Source organism: Labrus mixtus, chromosome 18, assembly GCF_963584025.1.
Source record: "Labrus mixtus chromosome 18, fLabMix1.1, whole genome shotgun sequence".
Taxonomy (NCBI): Eukaryota; Metazoa; Chordata; class Actinopteri; order Labriformes; family Labridae; genus Labrus; species Labrus mixtus.
The window spans coordinates 7,817,999-7,835,999 of record NC_083629.1 but is presented as its reverse complement, the minus strand read 5'-3'; the positions used below and the strand labels follow the sequence as shown (position 1 = coordinate 7,835,999).

Here is an 18,001-nt window from a genome sequence, read left to right as displayed (position 1 = left end):
AGCTCCAGCTTCTCACGTAGCAGTACTGGCTGTATGGTGTTAAAAACACTTGAAAAATCAAAAAACATAATCCTCACAGTGCTATCAGACTTGTCTAGGTGAGAGTGGGCTCTGTGGAGTAGGTAGATGATGGCGTCCTCAACCCCCACCCTTGGGCAGTATGCAAACTGCAATGGGTCCAGGTAGCTGGTCACCTGTGGTCTCAGGTGGGCCAAGACCAGCCTCTCAAGTACCTTCATGATGTGTGATGTTAGGACAACTGGTCTGTAGTCATTGAGGGCAGAGGGAGAGGGTTTCTTGGGGACCGGAACAAGGCAGGATGTTTTCCACAGCGCTATCAGGGGCCGGGGAGGTAGCCAAAGGCCTCGTGCTGAACCTATTGAAGAACACGTTCATCTCATTGGCCCTTTCCTGACTACCTTCTGCCTGATTTCCTTTCACCTTGAAGCCGGTTATGGTTTTCATACCGTGCCACACATCCCTTATGTTGTTCTGTTGGAGCTTGCTCTCCAGCTTCCTCCTGTATGCCTCCTTGTTTTCTCTCAGCCTCACCCTCAACTCCCTCTGTATGCTCTTCAGCAACTCACTGTCACCGTCCCTGAATGCCTTCTTCTTTTTATTTAGCAGACATTTTAAATCACTGGTGATCCCGGGTTTATTGTTTGCAAAGCACCTCACCTCCCTAGTAGGTACCACATTATTGACACAGAAGGAGATGCAGTCAGTTATACAGTCCGTCATGGAGTCAATGTTATTCCCATGGGGTTCGCAGAGCACATCCCAGTCTGTAGCCTCAAAACACCCTTGCAGGAGCTCATTGGTTTCCTGAGACCACCTCCTGACTGTCCTCGTAGTTACCGGTTACCGCTGAACAATGGGTGTGTAGGTGGGACTAAGCAGGACCAGGTTATGGTCTGACCTACCAAGGGGAGGGAGGGCTGTGGATCTGTATGCATCCTGTATGTTTGTATACAGTAAATTCAGTGTTTTACTGTCTCTGGTAGGGCACATGACAAATTGGTGAAAAGTTGGGAGGGTTGTAGAGAGAGAGGCATGATTAAAATCCCCAGAGATTGCAACGAAGGCATTTGGATGTTGTGTGAGTATTTTAGCAGAGACTGAGTTGATGACGTCACATGCTGTGTCGGCATCAGCTGACGGCGGTATGTAAACAACAATGGCAACAGCACAGGTAAATTCCCTCGGGAGATAGTATGGACGCAGACTAAGACAGACAGGCAGGATGACACCATCGGTTATTCACAAGCAGAGCAAGCCCCCCTCCTCTCTTTTTACTGCTCAGCCTGTGATCCCGGTCAGCCCGTACAGTCATAAATCCATTCATTGTTGTGTTTGCATCCGGAATATTCTCCTGCATCCATGTCTCGGTGAAACACATTAAACTGCATTCTCGGTATTCACGCTGTGATCTTATGAGTGCTCCGAGTTCGTCCACCTCACATTCCCCATGACAATCGAGGGGATGCAGGGCTTGAACCTTCTCCTCCTTGCTCTCCTTATAACACCAGCTCTGCATCCTCGGCGTCTTCTCCTCTGGGATTTGGTGCCTCGTTCCCGTCAAAGGTAGTGGTTTGGAGAGCGCTAACAGCTGGTCGCGTGTGTAATACCGTTAGTATGTGTTGGCATACTGTCCCGACACGAAAAAATATATAAAAACGGTAAAAACTAATAAAACTCGACTAAGCCACTTAGTGTCCATCTTGACTAACTCATAGGCTATGACAGGTGACTTGACACGTAACAAAACACTTTAAAAACACTTAAAACGCAAGACAAAAACCGGAGCTGCTGCAACAGGCTGCCACTAGTGCGGCGCCATGACAACGGCGGTTTTCACATTTTTGACATAGGTATGTTTGTCGTTTTTCTCCAATTTTCTACTTAGGCATGTTTGTCGTTTTAGTCCAAATTTTGACATGGGTATGTAGGCCGTTTTTCTCAAATTTTGACATGGGATAGTATGTCGGTTTTCTCAACTTTTCGACATAGGTCAGTATGTCGTTTTTTTTTTCAATTTTCAACATAGGTATGTATGTTGTTTTTCTCCAATTTTCGACATTTTCGGTATGTATTTCGTTTTTTTGCCAATTCACTCGAGCATAGAGAAATTCACCAGGAGACACGGACAAAAGCGCTGCAAGGCAGGCAACTGCTTGGGACCCCAGGCCAGTAGGGGGCCCAAAAGGGCTGATAGACTTAAAACCACAGCAGTGGCTCAACATGAAAGGTGCCCCATTTTACAGTACTCACTCATACTATAGTATGTGACTGAATGATGCTTGTCTATCCCTAAATATGGACGAGGGACACTTTAATCACATAACTTCTGCAAAGAATATGTGTTGGTGGCAGATTATTTATAACATAATGAGGATGAATGCTGTTTGGAGGGGACAGACTACAAAATCGCCACTGGACACGGAGAAGGTTTGCCATGTGACCAACTGACACAGAAGGGAATGAACACAGAGCTTAATCAAACCCAGGTGTGACAAACAAGACAGGTGACACTAATGAGTGCAATCAAACTGGACGGAAAGCACACAAGAGCAGGAAGTAAAACGACATGAAACTCTGGGTAAAGAACTACTAAATAAAATAAATCAATTTGTATAGCGCCAATTCATAACAAGTGTTATCTCGAGACACTTTACAAAGAGCAGATGGGATCATATGCAGGAAGGATTTCTCCTTTGTGTTACTCACGTTCCTGTTGTCCACACTTCCTCGCTGCTGAGGTGGAGGTCGGAGCAGGCTGTGCATCAGTGAGGTGGTTGTTGGGAAGACACAGTCTGATGATGGAGGCTGGGCGTCAGGGGCATCGGGTGGTAGTAGTGCCCGATGTTGAAGGTTTGGGGAACTAAAGCAGAAACTCATGACATACACTTACTAATGTCTTAGATATTCAGTGAAGCTCACATAGAAATGTAATATCTTAAATGTATCTCGCTCTCATGAGTTTTTGGTTTTTGACTCTAAAATTGGCGTCCAGCACTCTGTGAACGCCGCGTCCTCCAACGACTGAGGAAGGACGAAGAAGGAGACGGATTCCACTGATGCAGCACATTTTGTCGTGCGGCGTGTGAAGCGGCTGTCACGGCGAGCGTGTGTGTACGAGAGGGGATGAATTATTGATGCCATGTTCAAACAGCTCTTTGGAGATGTTATTGAGTCCTGAAAGAACGGCGTTCTGTGTGACTTACAGCGCCCTTAAAAAGTTATCTGTTGTTCTCTGCAGCTGGAGCGGGACGACCTGACGCACTTTCAAACGACAGGTCGGGGTTTCTGCTGAACAATGTTTGCTGCATGTGTGTGTAGTCTCTGAAAGCTCTGAATGGTCTCATGTATTTACAGACGTGGGTTAATAAAGCATCAATGAATACTTCCTGTGACTTAAAACTTTCCACACATAGAAAACTTCTCAAACGACAAACTGATTATTTATCTCAACTGTTTCAGTTTAAACTGGAGGTTCACCGGGCGCTCAATCCACCCGTCCTTTGAGGTCCGCAACCCGGGCGTCATGCCTTTCAGGGGCCCGGCCTTAACTTTCTGCAGGCCTGGCTGTCAGACAGACCACAATACGAATTCACAATGTTTGATAAGATAGTATAGTGTGAGGTGTAATTTAATTCACAACATATCTTACAGATCGATCCTTTGAAGTACACCAGGGGCCTGGACGTACACTCCTTGAATGTAGTCTTCAATGTGACGGCAGCTCATCCTATAATTTCTTGGTTTTGTATTTATTGACTTCTTTTTTTATCACCGTTGTCCTCAAACCGTGCATTTCATCTTGCCTGGCCCTAGTGGGTGTCATTACCCAAAGAGACCACATGAAGGTGTCGGTGTGTCATCTTTGTCAAGTACCAATAGTTTGTTGTTTGTTGTCTCTGAGAAACTCAGTCTGTTGTTTGTAATTGTATGCATGGTCTGGGTGGACTGTAGGACCCTCTGGGATAAATAAAGTTTTCTAAATCTAAGTAAGAAAATGTGCCCGTGAGTCAGGATGGTGTTGAGCTGTAGGACTAAATAATCAAACTGTAGAAACGTATGGTTCTGTTTTTATTTGTGTTTTATATCCCTGTTTATGTTTTATGGAAAGACCTTTATTAAGCTTGTTTTAAAAAGGTGCTAAACAGATATATTATAATTATTATCAACTTCCAGATGTAGGAATGTCTAACTGCAGATGCTGATGAAATGATTCAAACTCACCTGCAGTTCACCTGTTGGGCCTCTAGAGGTCTCTGTAACTCCACCAGACGCAGACGAGTCTTTCATCAGTGGAGGAAGAACACAGTCAGAGAATCCACCACGGTGGTTTGATTTACTGATGATTGATGTCTCACATATAATAATAATAATAATAATAATAATAATAATAATAATAATAATAACCTTTATTTGGTGACTTTTTAAAAAAAAATTGAGTCTTCAGAAGTGATTTTTAAAAAGATGGCTGACTCGGCTGACCTGATCTCCTCGTGCAGGTCGTTCCACAGCAAATGCTCCTCCTTTTTTTAGTCTGGTGTTTGGATCGACCAGAAGACGCCTGCCTGAGGATCTTCATGTATGATTTGGCTCATGAGGTACTGAAGTGTCCTGTAAACTCTCATCTTGTGTTGATCACGAGGAAGCTTAAAAAACACACACACACCTGAGAGAAACGGAACACCTTTGAAGTGAACATGAAAAATACACGATGACTAAAAAGAAACTCATTCATCAAATACTGCTAATGCCAACTTGCAGCCTCACACACACATCTTTAGTTTAGTTTTAGTAAATGTTTAAACCAGAGCTTCATGTGAGCACAACATGAACTAAACTAAAATAACCCCAGGACACTAGAAACCCTCACGATCCTGCTCCTGCATCAGACATTGTTACAGAATTGGTCATGTTCACTTCTGAGTAAGGATTAACTCAATTACAAAATAAGTGTGAAGACAAATGATGAGTGAAAAAGATTCCTTTAGTGGCTGCAAACCCGCTTGTCACTGTGGTTTGGCTTTTTAATAGATTTTTTCTCTCAACAAGGGGAGGTGATTGGAGCTTCTCATCGTGGTGTGGATTAAATGCTGCATCATGATGGTTGTGCTATTTGTGTAGTTCCCTGTCTTCTTGTAATATTTGCAGACAGTTTTTGTCTCGTCTGTTATCTTCTCACCTCTTTCATTTTCTGTCTTGAGGAATCCAAAATGCTTCCACAGCTCTGATTTAAAAGACGGTGGTGCGTCCTCAATTTCTAAATCTTACTCTGCAGCTGCTGACGCTCACCAATTTATTGCAATTCATCTTTCAGAGTACCGATGTGAATCTTGACCCCTTTGAATCGATTTATCACGATTTTACGATGAAGCTTTACATCCCTACTTCTAAGGCAACAGCTACATCAGAGGTAGAGTTAGCTGATAGATCCTGAGATTGTAGATCCATGAAAACAGATGAAGGTGGGACTGAGGGAACTAAATTCAAAATCATGACTTCAGCACCGAAAGGAGCCAGTTGAGGTGGTTTGGGCATCTGTTAAGGATGCCTCCTGGACGTCTCCCTTTAGAGGTTTTCCAGGCACGACCAACTGGGAGGAGACCCCGGGGCAGACCCAGAATGCGCTGGAGGGATTATATATCCCGTCTAGCCTGGGAACGCCTCGGAATCCCCCAGGAGGAGCTGGAAAACGTTGCTGGGGAGAGGGAAGTCTGGGTTGACTTACTGCTCCTGCTACCACCACGACCCAACCTCGGATTAGCGGAAGAAAATGGATGGATGGATGGACTTCAGCACCACGGACAGCTCCTCAGATTCATCAACACAGAGGCTGCTTATAAAACCGCCTACTACATAGTATGTGCTGCATACTGCATACTGCGTTCCACAGTAGTATGTAGTATGGCAACAAGTGTTAAATGGTAAATGGACTTAAACTTATATAGCGCTTTTCTAGTCTTCCAACTACTCAAAGTGCTTTTACACCACATGTCACACCCACCCATTCACACACTGATGGTAGTGATGATCGCTATGTAGTATCATCCATCAGAAGTAACTAATCCCATTCATACACCACCACTGAAGCAGCGGGAGCGAACCCTCGACCTTCTGGTTGAGAGGTGGCGACTCTACCAATTGAGCCACAGCCGCTCTTGTGGTCAAGACCGCACTAACCGAGACCAGAGTGCTCCGAGACCATAAATATCACTGCAGAAATCATCACCTTGTGTTTAGGAGGCGTGTCACTCACTTAGACTGTAACACCGGGAAGGTTGCGGCCGTAACTATTGGGAAAAAAGTCAAACTACAAATGAATTGAAGTTCTTCATGGTCTTTTAGAAAGAGATGTGTTCCTTCTAATCTCAGTGATGACGTGGACAAATAAAAGATCAGTGGTGGTCTTGATTTAAAATCCAAGACAAGACAGAGTAAAAAATGCTGAGAGAGAGAAAGAAATATTGATGTTTGTCATCCTGCACTTCACAGGTCCATCCTGAGATCAGGTCGAGTGAGAATCACTTCTCTTCATGTAGGCGCCTCCAATGATCCCACAATGCAACATTTACCGCACAGAACTGAGCGCAGGCCGGAGATAAATATAACACAGTCAATATGAATTCTCTTTCAAGCAGCTCAGAGTCCCTGCAGGATGATTAAAAGCCCGACTTCTCTTCAGGAACTTAAACGTCACATCGTGTCTCCAGAAGCAACGGCGTGTCTCCACATCAGTTTTACAAGGTTTTGTGATGTTTGGAGTCCTGGTGCATGTTGGGAGTTAGGGAGAATGGCCCCTGTGAAAGTGCAGAAGGATTCAAAAGAAATATATAAATTTAAAAAAACGGTTAAGTTTTCATCTCTAACGCTTTGTTTCATCATCCGTCCATCACGGCCTGTGATGAAAGGCCGCTCGTTACGCCTGACGCTGCCAGATCTGAATTCACCGTCAGACCTCCTCGCTGAGACGGACAGCCAGAGGTTATTAGAAGGAGCTTCAGGTCCGAGCACCTCCACACACACGCACACACACACACAAGCCCTGCCTGTGATCTATGATTCATGTGCGCTCATTTAAAATAGTGTGAAATATTTAAAGTTTGCTGGGCGGCCTCAGAGGGTCGACTGACTGACCTCTCCTCTCTTATTACTGCAGGAGGAGGGGGTGGGGAGGGGGGGGGGGGGTGGGGAGGAGAAAGGGGGAGGGAGGGGGAGGGGAGATGATACAGGCCAGAAGAAGAAGAAGAGGGGGAAGGTATTAAAAGTGAAAAAGACTGGATACGAGAAAGATGGAACGATGATGGCTGGTTGAACATAAACCAGCACTGACGGTAATAATCTTAAGAACTGTGAGTGACTCTTTGTTCACGTCTGCTGATTCCTCAGGTACCGGTAGGTGTGTCTGGGTCGTCATGAGATGAGAACACCTGGGCCGGGTGTTCCTAATCCATAAAGCAGCACTTCCTCATTGTTGGGAGACAGACAGAGGCTGCGCCCCAATTTAGCCACGCTCCGAACCTCACCCATCCTTCCTTCACTCATGCATACACCCTTACACAGCTGACTTCCACATCTCATAATATTTCTTAAACTCATTAACCCAGAACTTCCACCAGATACGTGTGCATTGCGTTTCAGCTCTGCTCCGTTGCAGCTCCGCGCTCTCTCGTCCGTCAACACCCACAGGCTGCGTTCTCAGAGCGCAGCATGGAGCAGCACCGCCGGACAGCTGGAGGCCCCGAGACAAAGGAGTTCCTGCGGCAACTAGATTCACTTGCGACAGCGCAAGGTAATACAATGTATGTGGTATGAAACTATATAAAATCTTTATAAACACATCAACAAACACACTTGTGTATCTGCTGCAGAAGACTCTGGACTGGCGGAGCTGAGACGGAGCGGAGCGAGTGGAAGCACACACTGAATAAAGTTAAAAACTATCAGCATTGCTAACGTGAACACACATCTGGTGGAATTTAGCCTTAACTTTGTTGTAAATAAAAATGTAACTCCTTCTGTCAAGAGTCGGCCGTGGCGCGCTTTAGACAAAACAGGAAACAAGAAAAAAAATAGAGGCGAGCAGAGGAGGGAAGCAGCTTTCTGAAAGGTGGCAGCATTTGTCATATTTTTGGCGGGCAGCAGGATGAATGTATCCAACAGAAGAAATGATGCAATCCGGTAACAAATTCGAGAGAAATTTTTATTATGAATATGGCACCTGTAAGATGGTCAAAACCGGGTTACAGAAAGACGACCATGTGTGTGACATGTTCCTCTGAGCGGATGAGAACCTAGCAAACTTACAAAAGAACAACCGCTATAAAAATGAAGTATGTACACACTCGGGTTTGCAGCATTATTCATGGAAAAGTAACTCAAAAAGAAGATGCCTTTTCAAAATAAAATAAGAGTCAAACAGAAGCCAGGCACTCAAAGTTAGCATCAGTTAGTCGTGTGTTCTTCCTCTCTTCTGCGAGGGGAAAGAAAGGGAAATAAAACATAGAAATGTACCATAGTTTTCTCTTTTTTAATATTTTAATTTGTTTGTATTTAGAATTTTATAACACTGTTAACATTGATAATAAGAGATTCCCTCTCTCCCGTATTTCGGCTACTTGGCACCAAGTTCCTCATAAAAGAATCTGTATAATTGTACAAGAAATAGTTAAAAACACAGACACAGTTTCTTCACAGGTAAATGAAGTGATTTTCAATATTCGTCATTCTTAAACACGATGTATTTTTGACAGCAGCTGTGATTAAGGTTTTTACGTTTTTAAAATCACCAGCAAAGTTTTCATTTTTCGACATAAAACACAGAAAAACATTGAAACAGCTTGGACCGGCTGTTTGGTTTTTGTTACATGTGGGTGTATTTCCTGGTTTCGTCTGAGTTATGTGCCCCCCCCCCCCCCCCCCCCCCTTCCCTATCATGGGGTACCTGCCTTTCCGTTGTGCCCCTCCCCCCCCCCCCCCATTTTCAAGCGAAACCTCCAAAAGTAGAAAACGCTAAAATCCAAAGGAGCGCGAACAAAAAGCTCCTGAATTTAACATTCAACCGACAGAACGAGCGGCACCGAAGCACGCTCCCCGTTACTGAAGACAAAAATAAATCAATCCACCGTTTGATTCCCTCACCTGCTGCTTGTTGTACGTTAGACATTGATTGGTCACAGAAAGCACGGACGCTACAGATTGTTTTTCCTGATAAGCGGGGAGGGGAGGGGGGACCAGGGGCCCGGGTACAGACTTGATTCTTTCAGCGGGCCTCCTTCACGTCCCTGTTTGGGCTCGACACGTGTGAAAAAAACAAAACACAAAAACGATGGACTGAAAACAAAAAACCAACCAAAGACACGGGATTGGTCACGTGAAACGCATCGGACAAACTTACTAAACATGCAGTTCAGTTTTTTCCAAAACACCTATAAAAATAGATTTATAGTGCGAAATATTTTTTTCTTCTTTTAATTTCTTAAGAAATCTTTAAAACCGTTTTTTTTTTTTTTCATTACGTGTCCTGAAATAGATTTTTTTTTCTCCCCCCTTGAACCACTTGTGTAACTTGATTTGAGAGAAGTTTGCGCAGGAAGTCAACAAGTTTGGTGGGAACCAATGAAATACACCCAATGCACACAAGAAGCCCCAAGGGACTCTGGGAAATGTTTCACAACTGAGGCTTTTATGGTTTTTCCAGGACTACATTGAAAACAAAACAAAACAAAAACGCTACTTTAGGCTTTTTCCCTTTTCTTAATTTATTCTTACGTGGTGTAAATATTTATTAGTCATTTATGCAAAAGCTGGAAACTGCGATTCCCAGAATTCCTTAGCGGCGAAAAAACATGGCTCCATAAACCTTTGAGCTAGTTAAAGAATCTTTTTCATCTCTGAGAGAAAGGACAGCAAGATAAAGAGGTTTGTTTTAAGACTACACAACAGCGAAAAGCAACAGCAGAGAGAGAGAGAGAGAGAGAGAGAGAGAGAAAGAGAGAGAGAGAGGATTAGAAAACAAACGGAAAAGTTCTTACAAAGACGAAAAAGGAAGCAGCGGAAAAAAAGGTGGACTCTACAAAGTTTTTTTTCTGTTTTTTGCAAAGGCCACCGAACACGAAATTCCACAAACCTCCACTGGTTTCACTAAGACTGCAGAGAGAGGGCGAGGGAGAAAGAGGCGGGCTGAGAGAGGAGGCGCGAGGCCGTGCCATTGGTGTAGGAAATCATCCAAAATAGGCCCCGCCCCTCCCTCTCTCTCAATGTGGCCCCACCCATTGCCCCTCCCCCACACTAGAGAGAGCACAGAGAAGACAAAGGACAAAAACAGCTACAGTAGCTCAGTATATACTGCATATAGTCAACACACACAGAGAGAGAAGTCGCCATGAGAGACTCTTTGACAGCCAGTGACACTAAACACATAGGTAACACGTTTTCACGGCGTAATCACACTGGGTAATAAGGATGACGGGATGGTTAAAGACGGGGCTGTCAACTTGAAAAAGTCGGATGGATGTGACAGTATTTTTTTTTATTACTTGTTCTCATCTTTTTTTTTCTCTTTGTACCAAAAAGAAGGAAACGTACAAATGAACAAGAATCACAGTGCTTGAAAACACCAAAACGGGAGAAATCTTTTTTTTTTCTTTTTTTGGCAAACGGAGGCTCAGGGAGGAAAAAACACGTAACGGAAACAACGACAAAGACAACATCGTTTAAAGGAATGTGAGTTTCTTTTCTCTTCCTCAACAAATTGTCATATATATTTTTTTTGTTCGTTATTGGATTGATTGTTTTGAGAGTTTGATTGATTGAAAAATGCAAAATGTCTTTATTACAATCTCCGTGTTGATATGTGGTTTTTAATCACAGGGTCCGGCGATGAGATGGAAGAGAGTGGATCGTTTAGGAAACATCTTTGTCGTGGAGGTGATTCTGGTTTAGGAAGAAGAAGACGAAGAGGAAGAGGAGGAGGAGGAGGAGATAAACGAAGACGAGGAACGAACAGAAAACAAAGAGCGTTAAAACAGGAAGTCGGTCGAGGTTTTCAACATTCATTTTTCAAGTTAGCGTCACTAGCATATTAGCCTCAGTTTGACTGAGAATTAAAAGTGATTAAGTTAGAAAAAAAAAAAACAACTCTACACAGCCTAAAATTCAACCAATCATCTCCATGTTGCCGGGCAGAGGTGCCCCTCACGGTCCAATCAGACGGACACATGGAGGTGATCTCGCTGACTTGGAGGTTTTAAGGTTCTTGCTGCGTTTCTGACTTTCCTGAAGGTCAGATGAGTAAAAACAAAGTTTAAAATGGTTCCCCCTCCAAAAACAAATAAACGCGGTCAGTCTGTCAGCGAGCCGTGGGTCGTTTACAGCACCCATATCAGCCAGCTGAATCAGGGTTACTGGACGGTCGGTAGCACCATGAATCTGTAGATCGACAGCTAGAAATGCAGACGGCGAGATTAAAGATCAGTCGGAGTGAAAGTGAGAGAGAGAGAACGACAGATTGAGATGTGTAGAGATGGAAGAGGAGGTTATGTTTGGTGCGAGACCTGTAGATAGACTCCTGGGATAAAAGAGGAAGTAGTAACATTCGAGATTTCACAGGTCATTACCCGGCTGAAATTGCTTTTTTTGTTTGTTTTTCTTCGTAATGCTTGATTTGTAAGTTAAGTCTGAGTATTTTTATAAAAAAAACGGAAGAAATTAAAGACAAATTAATTCTCTAAACTATTCCCTCGATCGAGAAACTTCCTCAAAAACCTTTTTTTTTAAAAGATTATTATCTCGGAGACCTTTTCCAGGAGGAAAGCTCCCTCTTCTCGCTTTTAAAAACTTTTCACGTCTTGATCACATCAAGAAACATACGGAGGAGCGCCGCACAGAGTTTGCTGTCCATTACAAATCCCTGCAGCGTCCTCCTTTAAATACAAACAATCAGCATCTTCATAAAGACGCAACAGAAACAAGACAAATAATAAAAATGATCCCGTCAGGCTCCAGCAGAGTCCTCAGGTCATATGAATTCTCTGTAGGCAAAAAAAGGAATTCTTTACAATAAAGAAAGTCTGTATTTGTTCATTTGTTCAGGAGAAAAAAACCTCGCTGATCGCAAGAAACAGGAGCGAAGAGACAGACGCAGAGAGGAGACGAAGAGGATGAGGAGGAGAGAGAGAAGATAGAAAAGTGGGACATGTTTGAGGGTCATTCATGTCTATTACACAAGCTCAGTTGCTCAGGTTCAAAGTGCTAGAGTACATCTGTCGTCCTTCTCCTGTCCTTCCCCCGCTCTCAGAAACACAGTGCTGTGTTGATAAAAGAAAGTAAAAAGTCTTTTGTTTCCTTTCCTAGTGAGCAGTCTTGTCGTTGATTCCTTGAACACAGTAATGCGGTCTCGAACATTTCGCGTTAATCCTCCTTCCTCTCCAGAGTTGTCTGTGTGGTGTGGATCCCGTTGCTGTACACCGGGAACGGTAGCGTTGAGAAAAGTCCCTCCGCCGTGGTGAAAACATTTGCTGCTGTCGGCATCTGGCCTCCCAGGGCGCCGTTGGTACCCGTCACCGCTGGAGATCCGACAAAGGGGCCGGCGGCGGCTGCTGCGGACATGTTTAACCTGTGGACGTGGTGGTAGAGCATCTCCATCGGCGTCTTTGGGTCCAGACCGAACCCGGAGCTGTCGACGAAATTCATGGCAGCGTTGGGGAGGAGGTTGCCTTGCGCCATGGCCAGTGTGACGTCCGCCGGTGCGTACCTGATGGTCCCGGTGGTGTAAACCCGTGGAGCCGTTGTGCTGGTGGAGGCCAGAGTCCCTGTGACGCGGTGCACCAACGGGAGCACCACGTTACCAGCCTGCAGACGCTGAAGCGCCTCGAGTTCGCCAGAGTACAACAGTGACGAAGAGGAGGTTGACGAGGACGACGAGGAGGACGACGAAGAGGAAGAAGAGGAGGAGGTGGTGGGGGTGCCTTGTTGCTTGTCCCGTGGCGAGGCAGAGAGAGGAGGGGACAGGGGGTCAGCAGAGGAGGCGCTGGAGGGAGGAGCTAAACTTGCAGCGCTGGAAGCCGAAGACGGGGCTGAGCTTCCGTTATACGGAGTCTTCCTCACTCCTCCTGCGCCTCCCTCGGTTCCAGGAGGAGTGAGGACTGAGTCGGGAATCGCTACCTGCAGTGAGCCTCCTTGGGGAGACGGGAAGGAGTCATGGCTGCCGGGGGCGGCTGGTTTGGAGGTCATGCTGTACGGCGACTCGTTTCTGGAAATCTCTCTGTTGGGCGGGTAGTTCCAGATGCTGCTGTCGTTGTCAAAGTTGATCGGCTCTGCCATCTCTGTCTTGATTTTCAGGACTGACGATGCACCTGGGCTGTTTGGGGAGCCGGCTGCGGTGAGGAGGTGGGAGGAGTTGGTGGCTTGGGATGGGTCTACGAGCGGTGTGGTGTCTCCCATGTTCACAGGGCTTGGCGTCGTCGAGGAGAGACGGAGCCTCCTGCTTCGGGATCCATCCCATTTCTGCACTTTCCTCCTCTTCCGCCTCTTCTGGAGCCTGCTTCCGGCATCACAGTTTTGTACGCCGCCATCGTCTGCCTCCTCCTCCTCCTCCTCCTCGTCCTCGTCTTCCTCCTCCTCTGAGGAAGAAGTTTGAGAGTTGTGCAGCTGTACTTCCTCCCCCTCTCCATAGTGCTCTACTTTAATATGAAGCCCTCCCAGATTCCCTAGTCCTCCAATGGCACCCAGTCCCCCTAACGCTCCCAGTCCCGTCAATCTCCCCAGCCTTCCTCCTCCACCTCCTCCCCCACCTCCTCCTACACTTGCCTCCTCCACTTCCTCCGCCTCAACATCTGAAGGTTCAAGACTGTCGTCACTGTCCTGGCTCTCAGGGTTACTCGAGCTGTCTCCTTCTTCTTGACGCTTCATTTCCTGTTCCGAGGAGCAATGTGGTTGGCCGGGCTGCTGACGCTTGCTGTCAGCCTCGGGGTCCTCGCTGCGTTCTGATTGGTGGCCTGGCTTCCCCTCAGACTTGGCGTTCTCGTTGTCTGTTGAAGAGAAAAATGAACATTGTTTAAAATACTCCAAGACAACTTTCAGTGTCAACCATGGCCTTACCGATGATTGGACCGATAATATTGTAGAGAGCTGTCTCCCCCCTCCTCTCTAGAGTCGATGCTCACGCAGGTTGCCATGTGGTGGACACTGAAGCTTCAGTGTTTATCCAGCTCTGCATCGGTCTGTAAACCTTTCTGTGTTCTAACCTCTCTCCATTTTTCAAAAGCATCTCCAATATTGATCCTAGTTTGAGCACGTTTCTGCTCGTGGAGCTTATTAGAAACATGCAGAGGCTTTTTAGGTCGGGTACAATCACTTCTATCTGAACCACTTCTCTTGTCCGCTTCCATCGCTGCAACACCTGTTGGTTTGACCTGATAACTGCTCTCATATCTGGCAAACCGAGGGGCGTCCAAAAACGACCGTGTGGGGGTGTCTTAAAACCGCCTACCTTCTCTGGTCCAAAGAAATCCAGAGCATTCAGGAGCAGAATCTAAAGTTAGAAGGAGGACATACTGGCTGTAGATCTGACTGATTGGACGTTTAAAGTTGGACATTTTAACATGGGGCTCTATGGGGATTGCCTCACTGCAGGAGACAGCCTCTAGTGGACACTCGAAGCATTGGCTTCATTTTTCAACATCAGGTGGAAGTTGTGTTTTCCCCAGAACAAAATTTTCATCTTTGCATTTTTGTCTTTGCAGTAACTTTGTTAAATAAATAGCACTAAGTAAAGAATCAACTCTCCAGTATGTCTGAATATCAAACCTTCTGTTCTGAAGATATTGAGCATTCAGTTTGAGTACTTGTGCAGTAGTCTCAGGTTATGACCCTTTTATTTTACCCGACAGGTTTCCCTGTGTTGAGATGTGTTGTTGACGCGATGGTGTGTGTTCAGTATCTGTAGCTGCTGCTGTTCAGGCATGTTGGCTCTGTCCAGCCCATTACACACACGCACACGCACACAGACACACACACACACACACACACACACGCACACGCACACAGACACACACACACACACACACACACACACACACACACACACACACACACACACGCAGACAGACAGACAGACACACACACACACACACGCACGCACACAGACACACACACACACACACACACACACACACACACACACACACACACACACACACACACACACACACACACACACACACACACACACACGCAGACAGACACACACACACACACACACACACACACACACACACACACACACACACACACACACACACACACACACACACACACACACACACACACACACACACACACACACACACACACACCCTGCCAGATCACACTGAGGGCAGCCGCTGCCCAGCTGGCGCTGCTCAGACTCCCCGATGGCACCTGAAATGTCGGCTCAATTGTTCTGTCTGGGGAAAAGCTTGCATCTTTATTAAGAGTGCTTTCAAAGCAAAACAGGTTTATTCTCAGGATGGAATCAAAAATAAACTCTCAGGTTGTAAGTGATACCCGGGGAGGGTTTACGTTGGGTTTATAGACAGCACTCATAAACTAACTCATATCAGGATATGTCAGGTTTATTAAGTCCTGGACTTATTTCCCCTGTCGGTCCTCGTGTGTTTCCACATGATTAATAAGGATGGAGACGAGCGTTTCAGTAACTTTAAATTGAAATGGATTCAGAGAAGAGACAACGCAGAGCATCGGACGCAGGCCGGGTCAGATTAAAGCTATCAAGTGGAAATCATATTCTGGACTAGATCTGAACTCAAACACTGAAGTAGCGGTTGGATTACAAGAATTATGTGTCACCAACGCAGGTTAAAGGGAATACCAATATGTTTGAACTTGGAAACTTTTTTTCTAAATTTAAAGCTTGTTCTAAAACATGAGTGAACCTTGTGTTGGCTGTTACCCGAGTACGTGAAGTTGGTCTGTTTCCTGTTGGACAGGCAGGTGACAAACGCCAGCAGTTAGCTTGTGCCAGCGTGCGGTAGCTTGCAGTGTAGGTAAAAGCAGTAAACGTACACATTACGTCCTGCAGGGGGCGGAGCTTCTGGAGGAGGAGCCCAGTTTGAATGTTGTGTTTACAAACATTTCTACTGACTCCGCCTTTAATGAAAAGTCTCTTAGTCAATACAACACTGTCAGTTTCTGTATGTTGCAGCCCTAACAGCATAAAGAAGCAATCTACCAGAGAAACTTTTTCAGTACCTTTCATGCCTTTACATCCATTTTTAAATGATTTTATTAGTTTATAAAGCATTGCATGGCCTTGCACCAGATTACCTATCAGATATGATTTTAGTTTATGAACCAGTACGTCCCCTCAGATCCTCCAGTTCCTCTCTCTTAGTTGTTCCACAGAGCAGGACAAAAACCTTTGGCGATGCTGCTTTCAGCTGTTACGCTCCGAGACTGTAGAACAACCTTCCTGAGGGTCTGAGACGACCCCAGAATATCGAGATTTTTAAACGCAGTCTTAAAACTAATTTATTCAGTCTGGCTTTTACATAGTGTTTTATATCAATTCAAATCTTAACATTACTGTATTGTCTTTTTATCCTACTACAATTTTAAATATTTTCCTCTTATGTATTTATTTTAATATCTTGTTGCTTTTATGTGTCGTATTTTATTTTTATGCATATATTTTATTTTTAATTCTTATTGGTGTGCATTGGTCTCTCAATGATTTTATAAACTACTTTTTGTCAACAACTTTTCTGCACTCTTGTAAAGCACTTTGAACTGCAATTTAATTTGTCTGAAAGGTGCTATATAAATAAAGTTTGATTGATTGATGATACATTCCTTCATATGAAGATTAAAAATGGCTCCGGTTTAAAAAGAATAAAAAATCTATTAATCATCACAAATAATACATTTTGATGCACTTATAACTTAAATTACTCAAAAACAGCAAAAGGACATTTTGTTTTTGGCTCCGGTCCTCGTGTCCTCGCTGTCTCTGTGCAGATTGCATCCAAACAGAACAAAGGTCAAAGGTCAGATATCTCATTTTGGAATATGTTGATCCTGAGCACCTCCGGCCTGTTGGAGCCCGACTGAAGCTGGCCGCCGCCCACAGCAGCTGGCGTCAGTTTACAGCCGACACGGTGCCAGAATCATTCTCCTCCAGCAAGAAGAACAGCTGGCTGCGATCGTCATCATGCCAACGCAGGCTGCAGCACTCGATAATATTATGCTCAAGGTGGAGGCCCTGTATTGGTTTTAATTCAACTATACTGGCACCGTGTGAGCTTTGTCTGCTTCTGTATTGGCTGCTTGAGATGTTGGTGCACATGCTAAATTAGTCCTTGATTTGTATTTCTGGATGTGATTTCTGTTTTTAAGGTTTCATTTCTCCGTCTGAGTGAGCGCTCACTCTTGTTATGGACGAGGATATGTTAGCTATTGTGTTTCTGTGGAGATTATTTAGATTTGCCCCCAGTAGGTTTAAATATTTGGAATGCTTAATGGAAGAATGTGCGACATGTTCCACATAAATATATCAGAGATCAAGTCTATCCTGTGTAAATGTGTCTCTGAGTCATGACTGTCTACAATGAGGGAGAAGCTCGAGTCCCGCTGGCTGTGTTGTTGTCAGAGTCGTGTTTACATGGACGGGACGGCCGGCTCCTCCCCTTGTGTATAAAAACTTTTTTAGTCAAGGACTAGAGAGAAGAAGAACATACTCACTGATTATTTGGATGTCATGTAAGCATTTTTAGATCATGCTCATTCTGTGTCAGTTTACATGCAATGTGAAGCTACGAGCTAACTAAAGAACGCTAACATTAGCATGCTAACACAACAATGCAGGACACAGAGGTTTTTGTACGCTGTTTCTCTTCTTTTTATGCACTTGACTGTGAAGTCGCTGAAACCTGCTCAGAGAGTTTGCTGGATTCATTGACTCGTTGGCCTGATCTAAACTTTTTCACGCTGA

At 44.9% G+C, this 18,001-nt stretch overlaps 1 protein-coding gene across 3 annotated transcripts in view; it reads right to left on the bottom strand.

Moving 5' to 3' along the window:
- Window positions 1-11,140: 11,140 nt before the first annotated feature.
- LOC132992995 (neuronal PAS domain-containing protein 3) overlaps window positions 11,141-18,001 on the bottom strand; it is a 241,719-nt gene continuing 234,858 nt past the window's right edge. For all 3 annotated transcript variants that reach the window (XM_061062620.1, XM_061062621.1, XM_061062622.1), the window contains one exon: window positions 11,141-14,042. In XM_061062620.1, coding sequence (XP_060918603.1) covers window positions 12,424-14,042 — 1,619 coding nt within the window. In that variant the 3' untranslated portion in view covers window positions 11,141-12,423. The remainder of the gene's footprint in view (window positions 14,043-18,001) is intronic.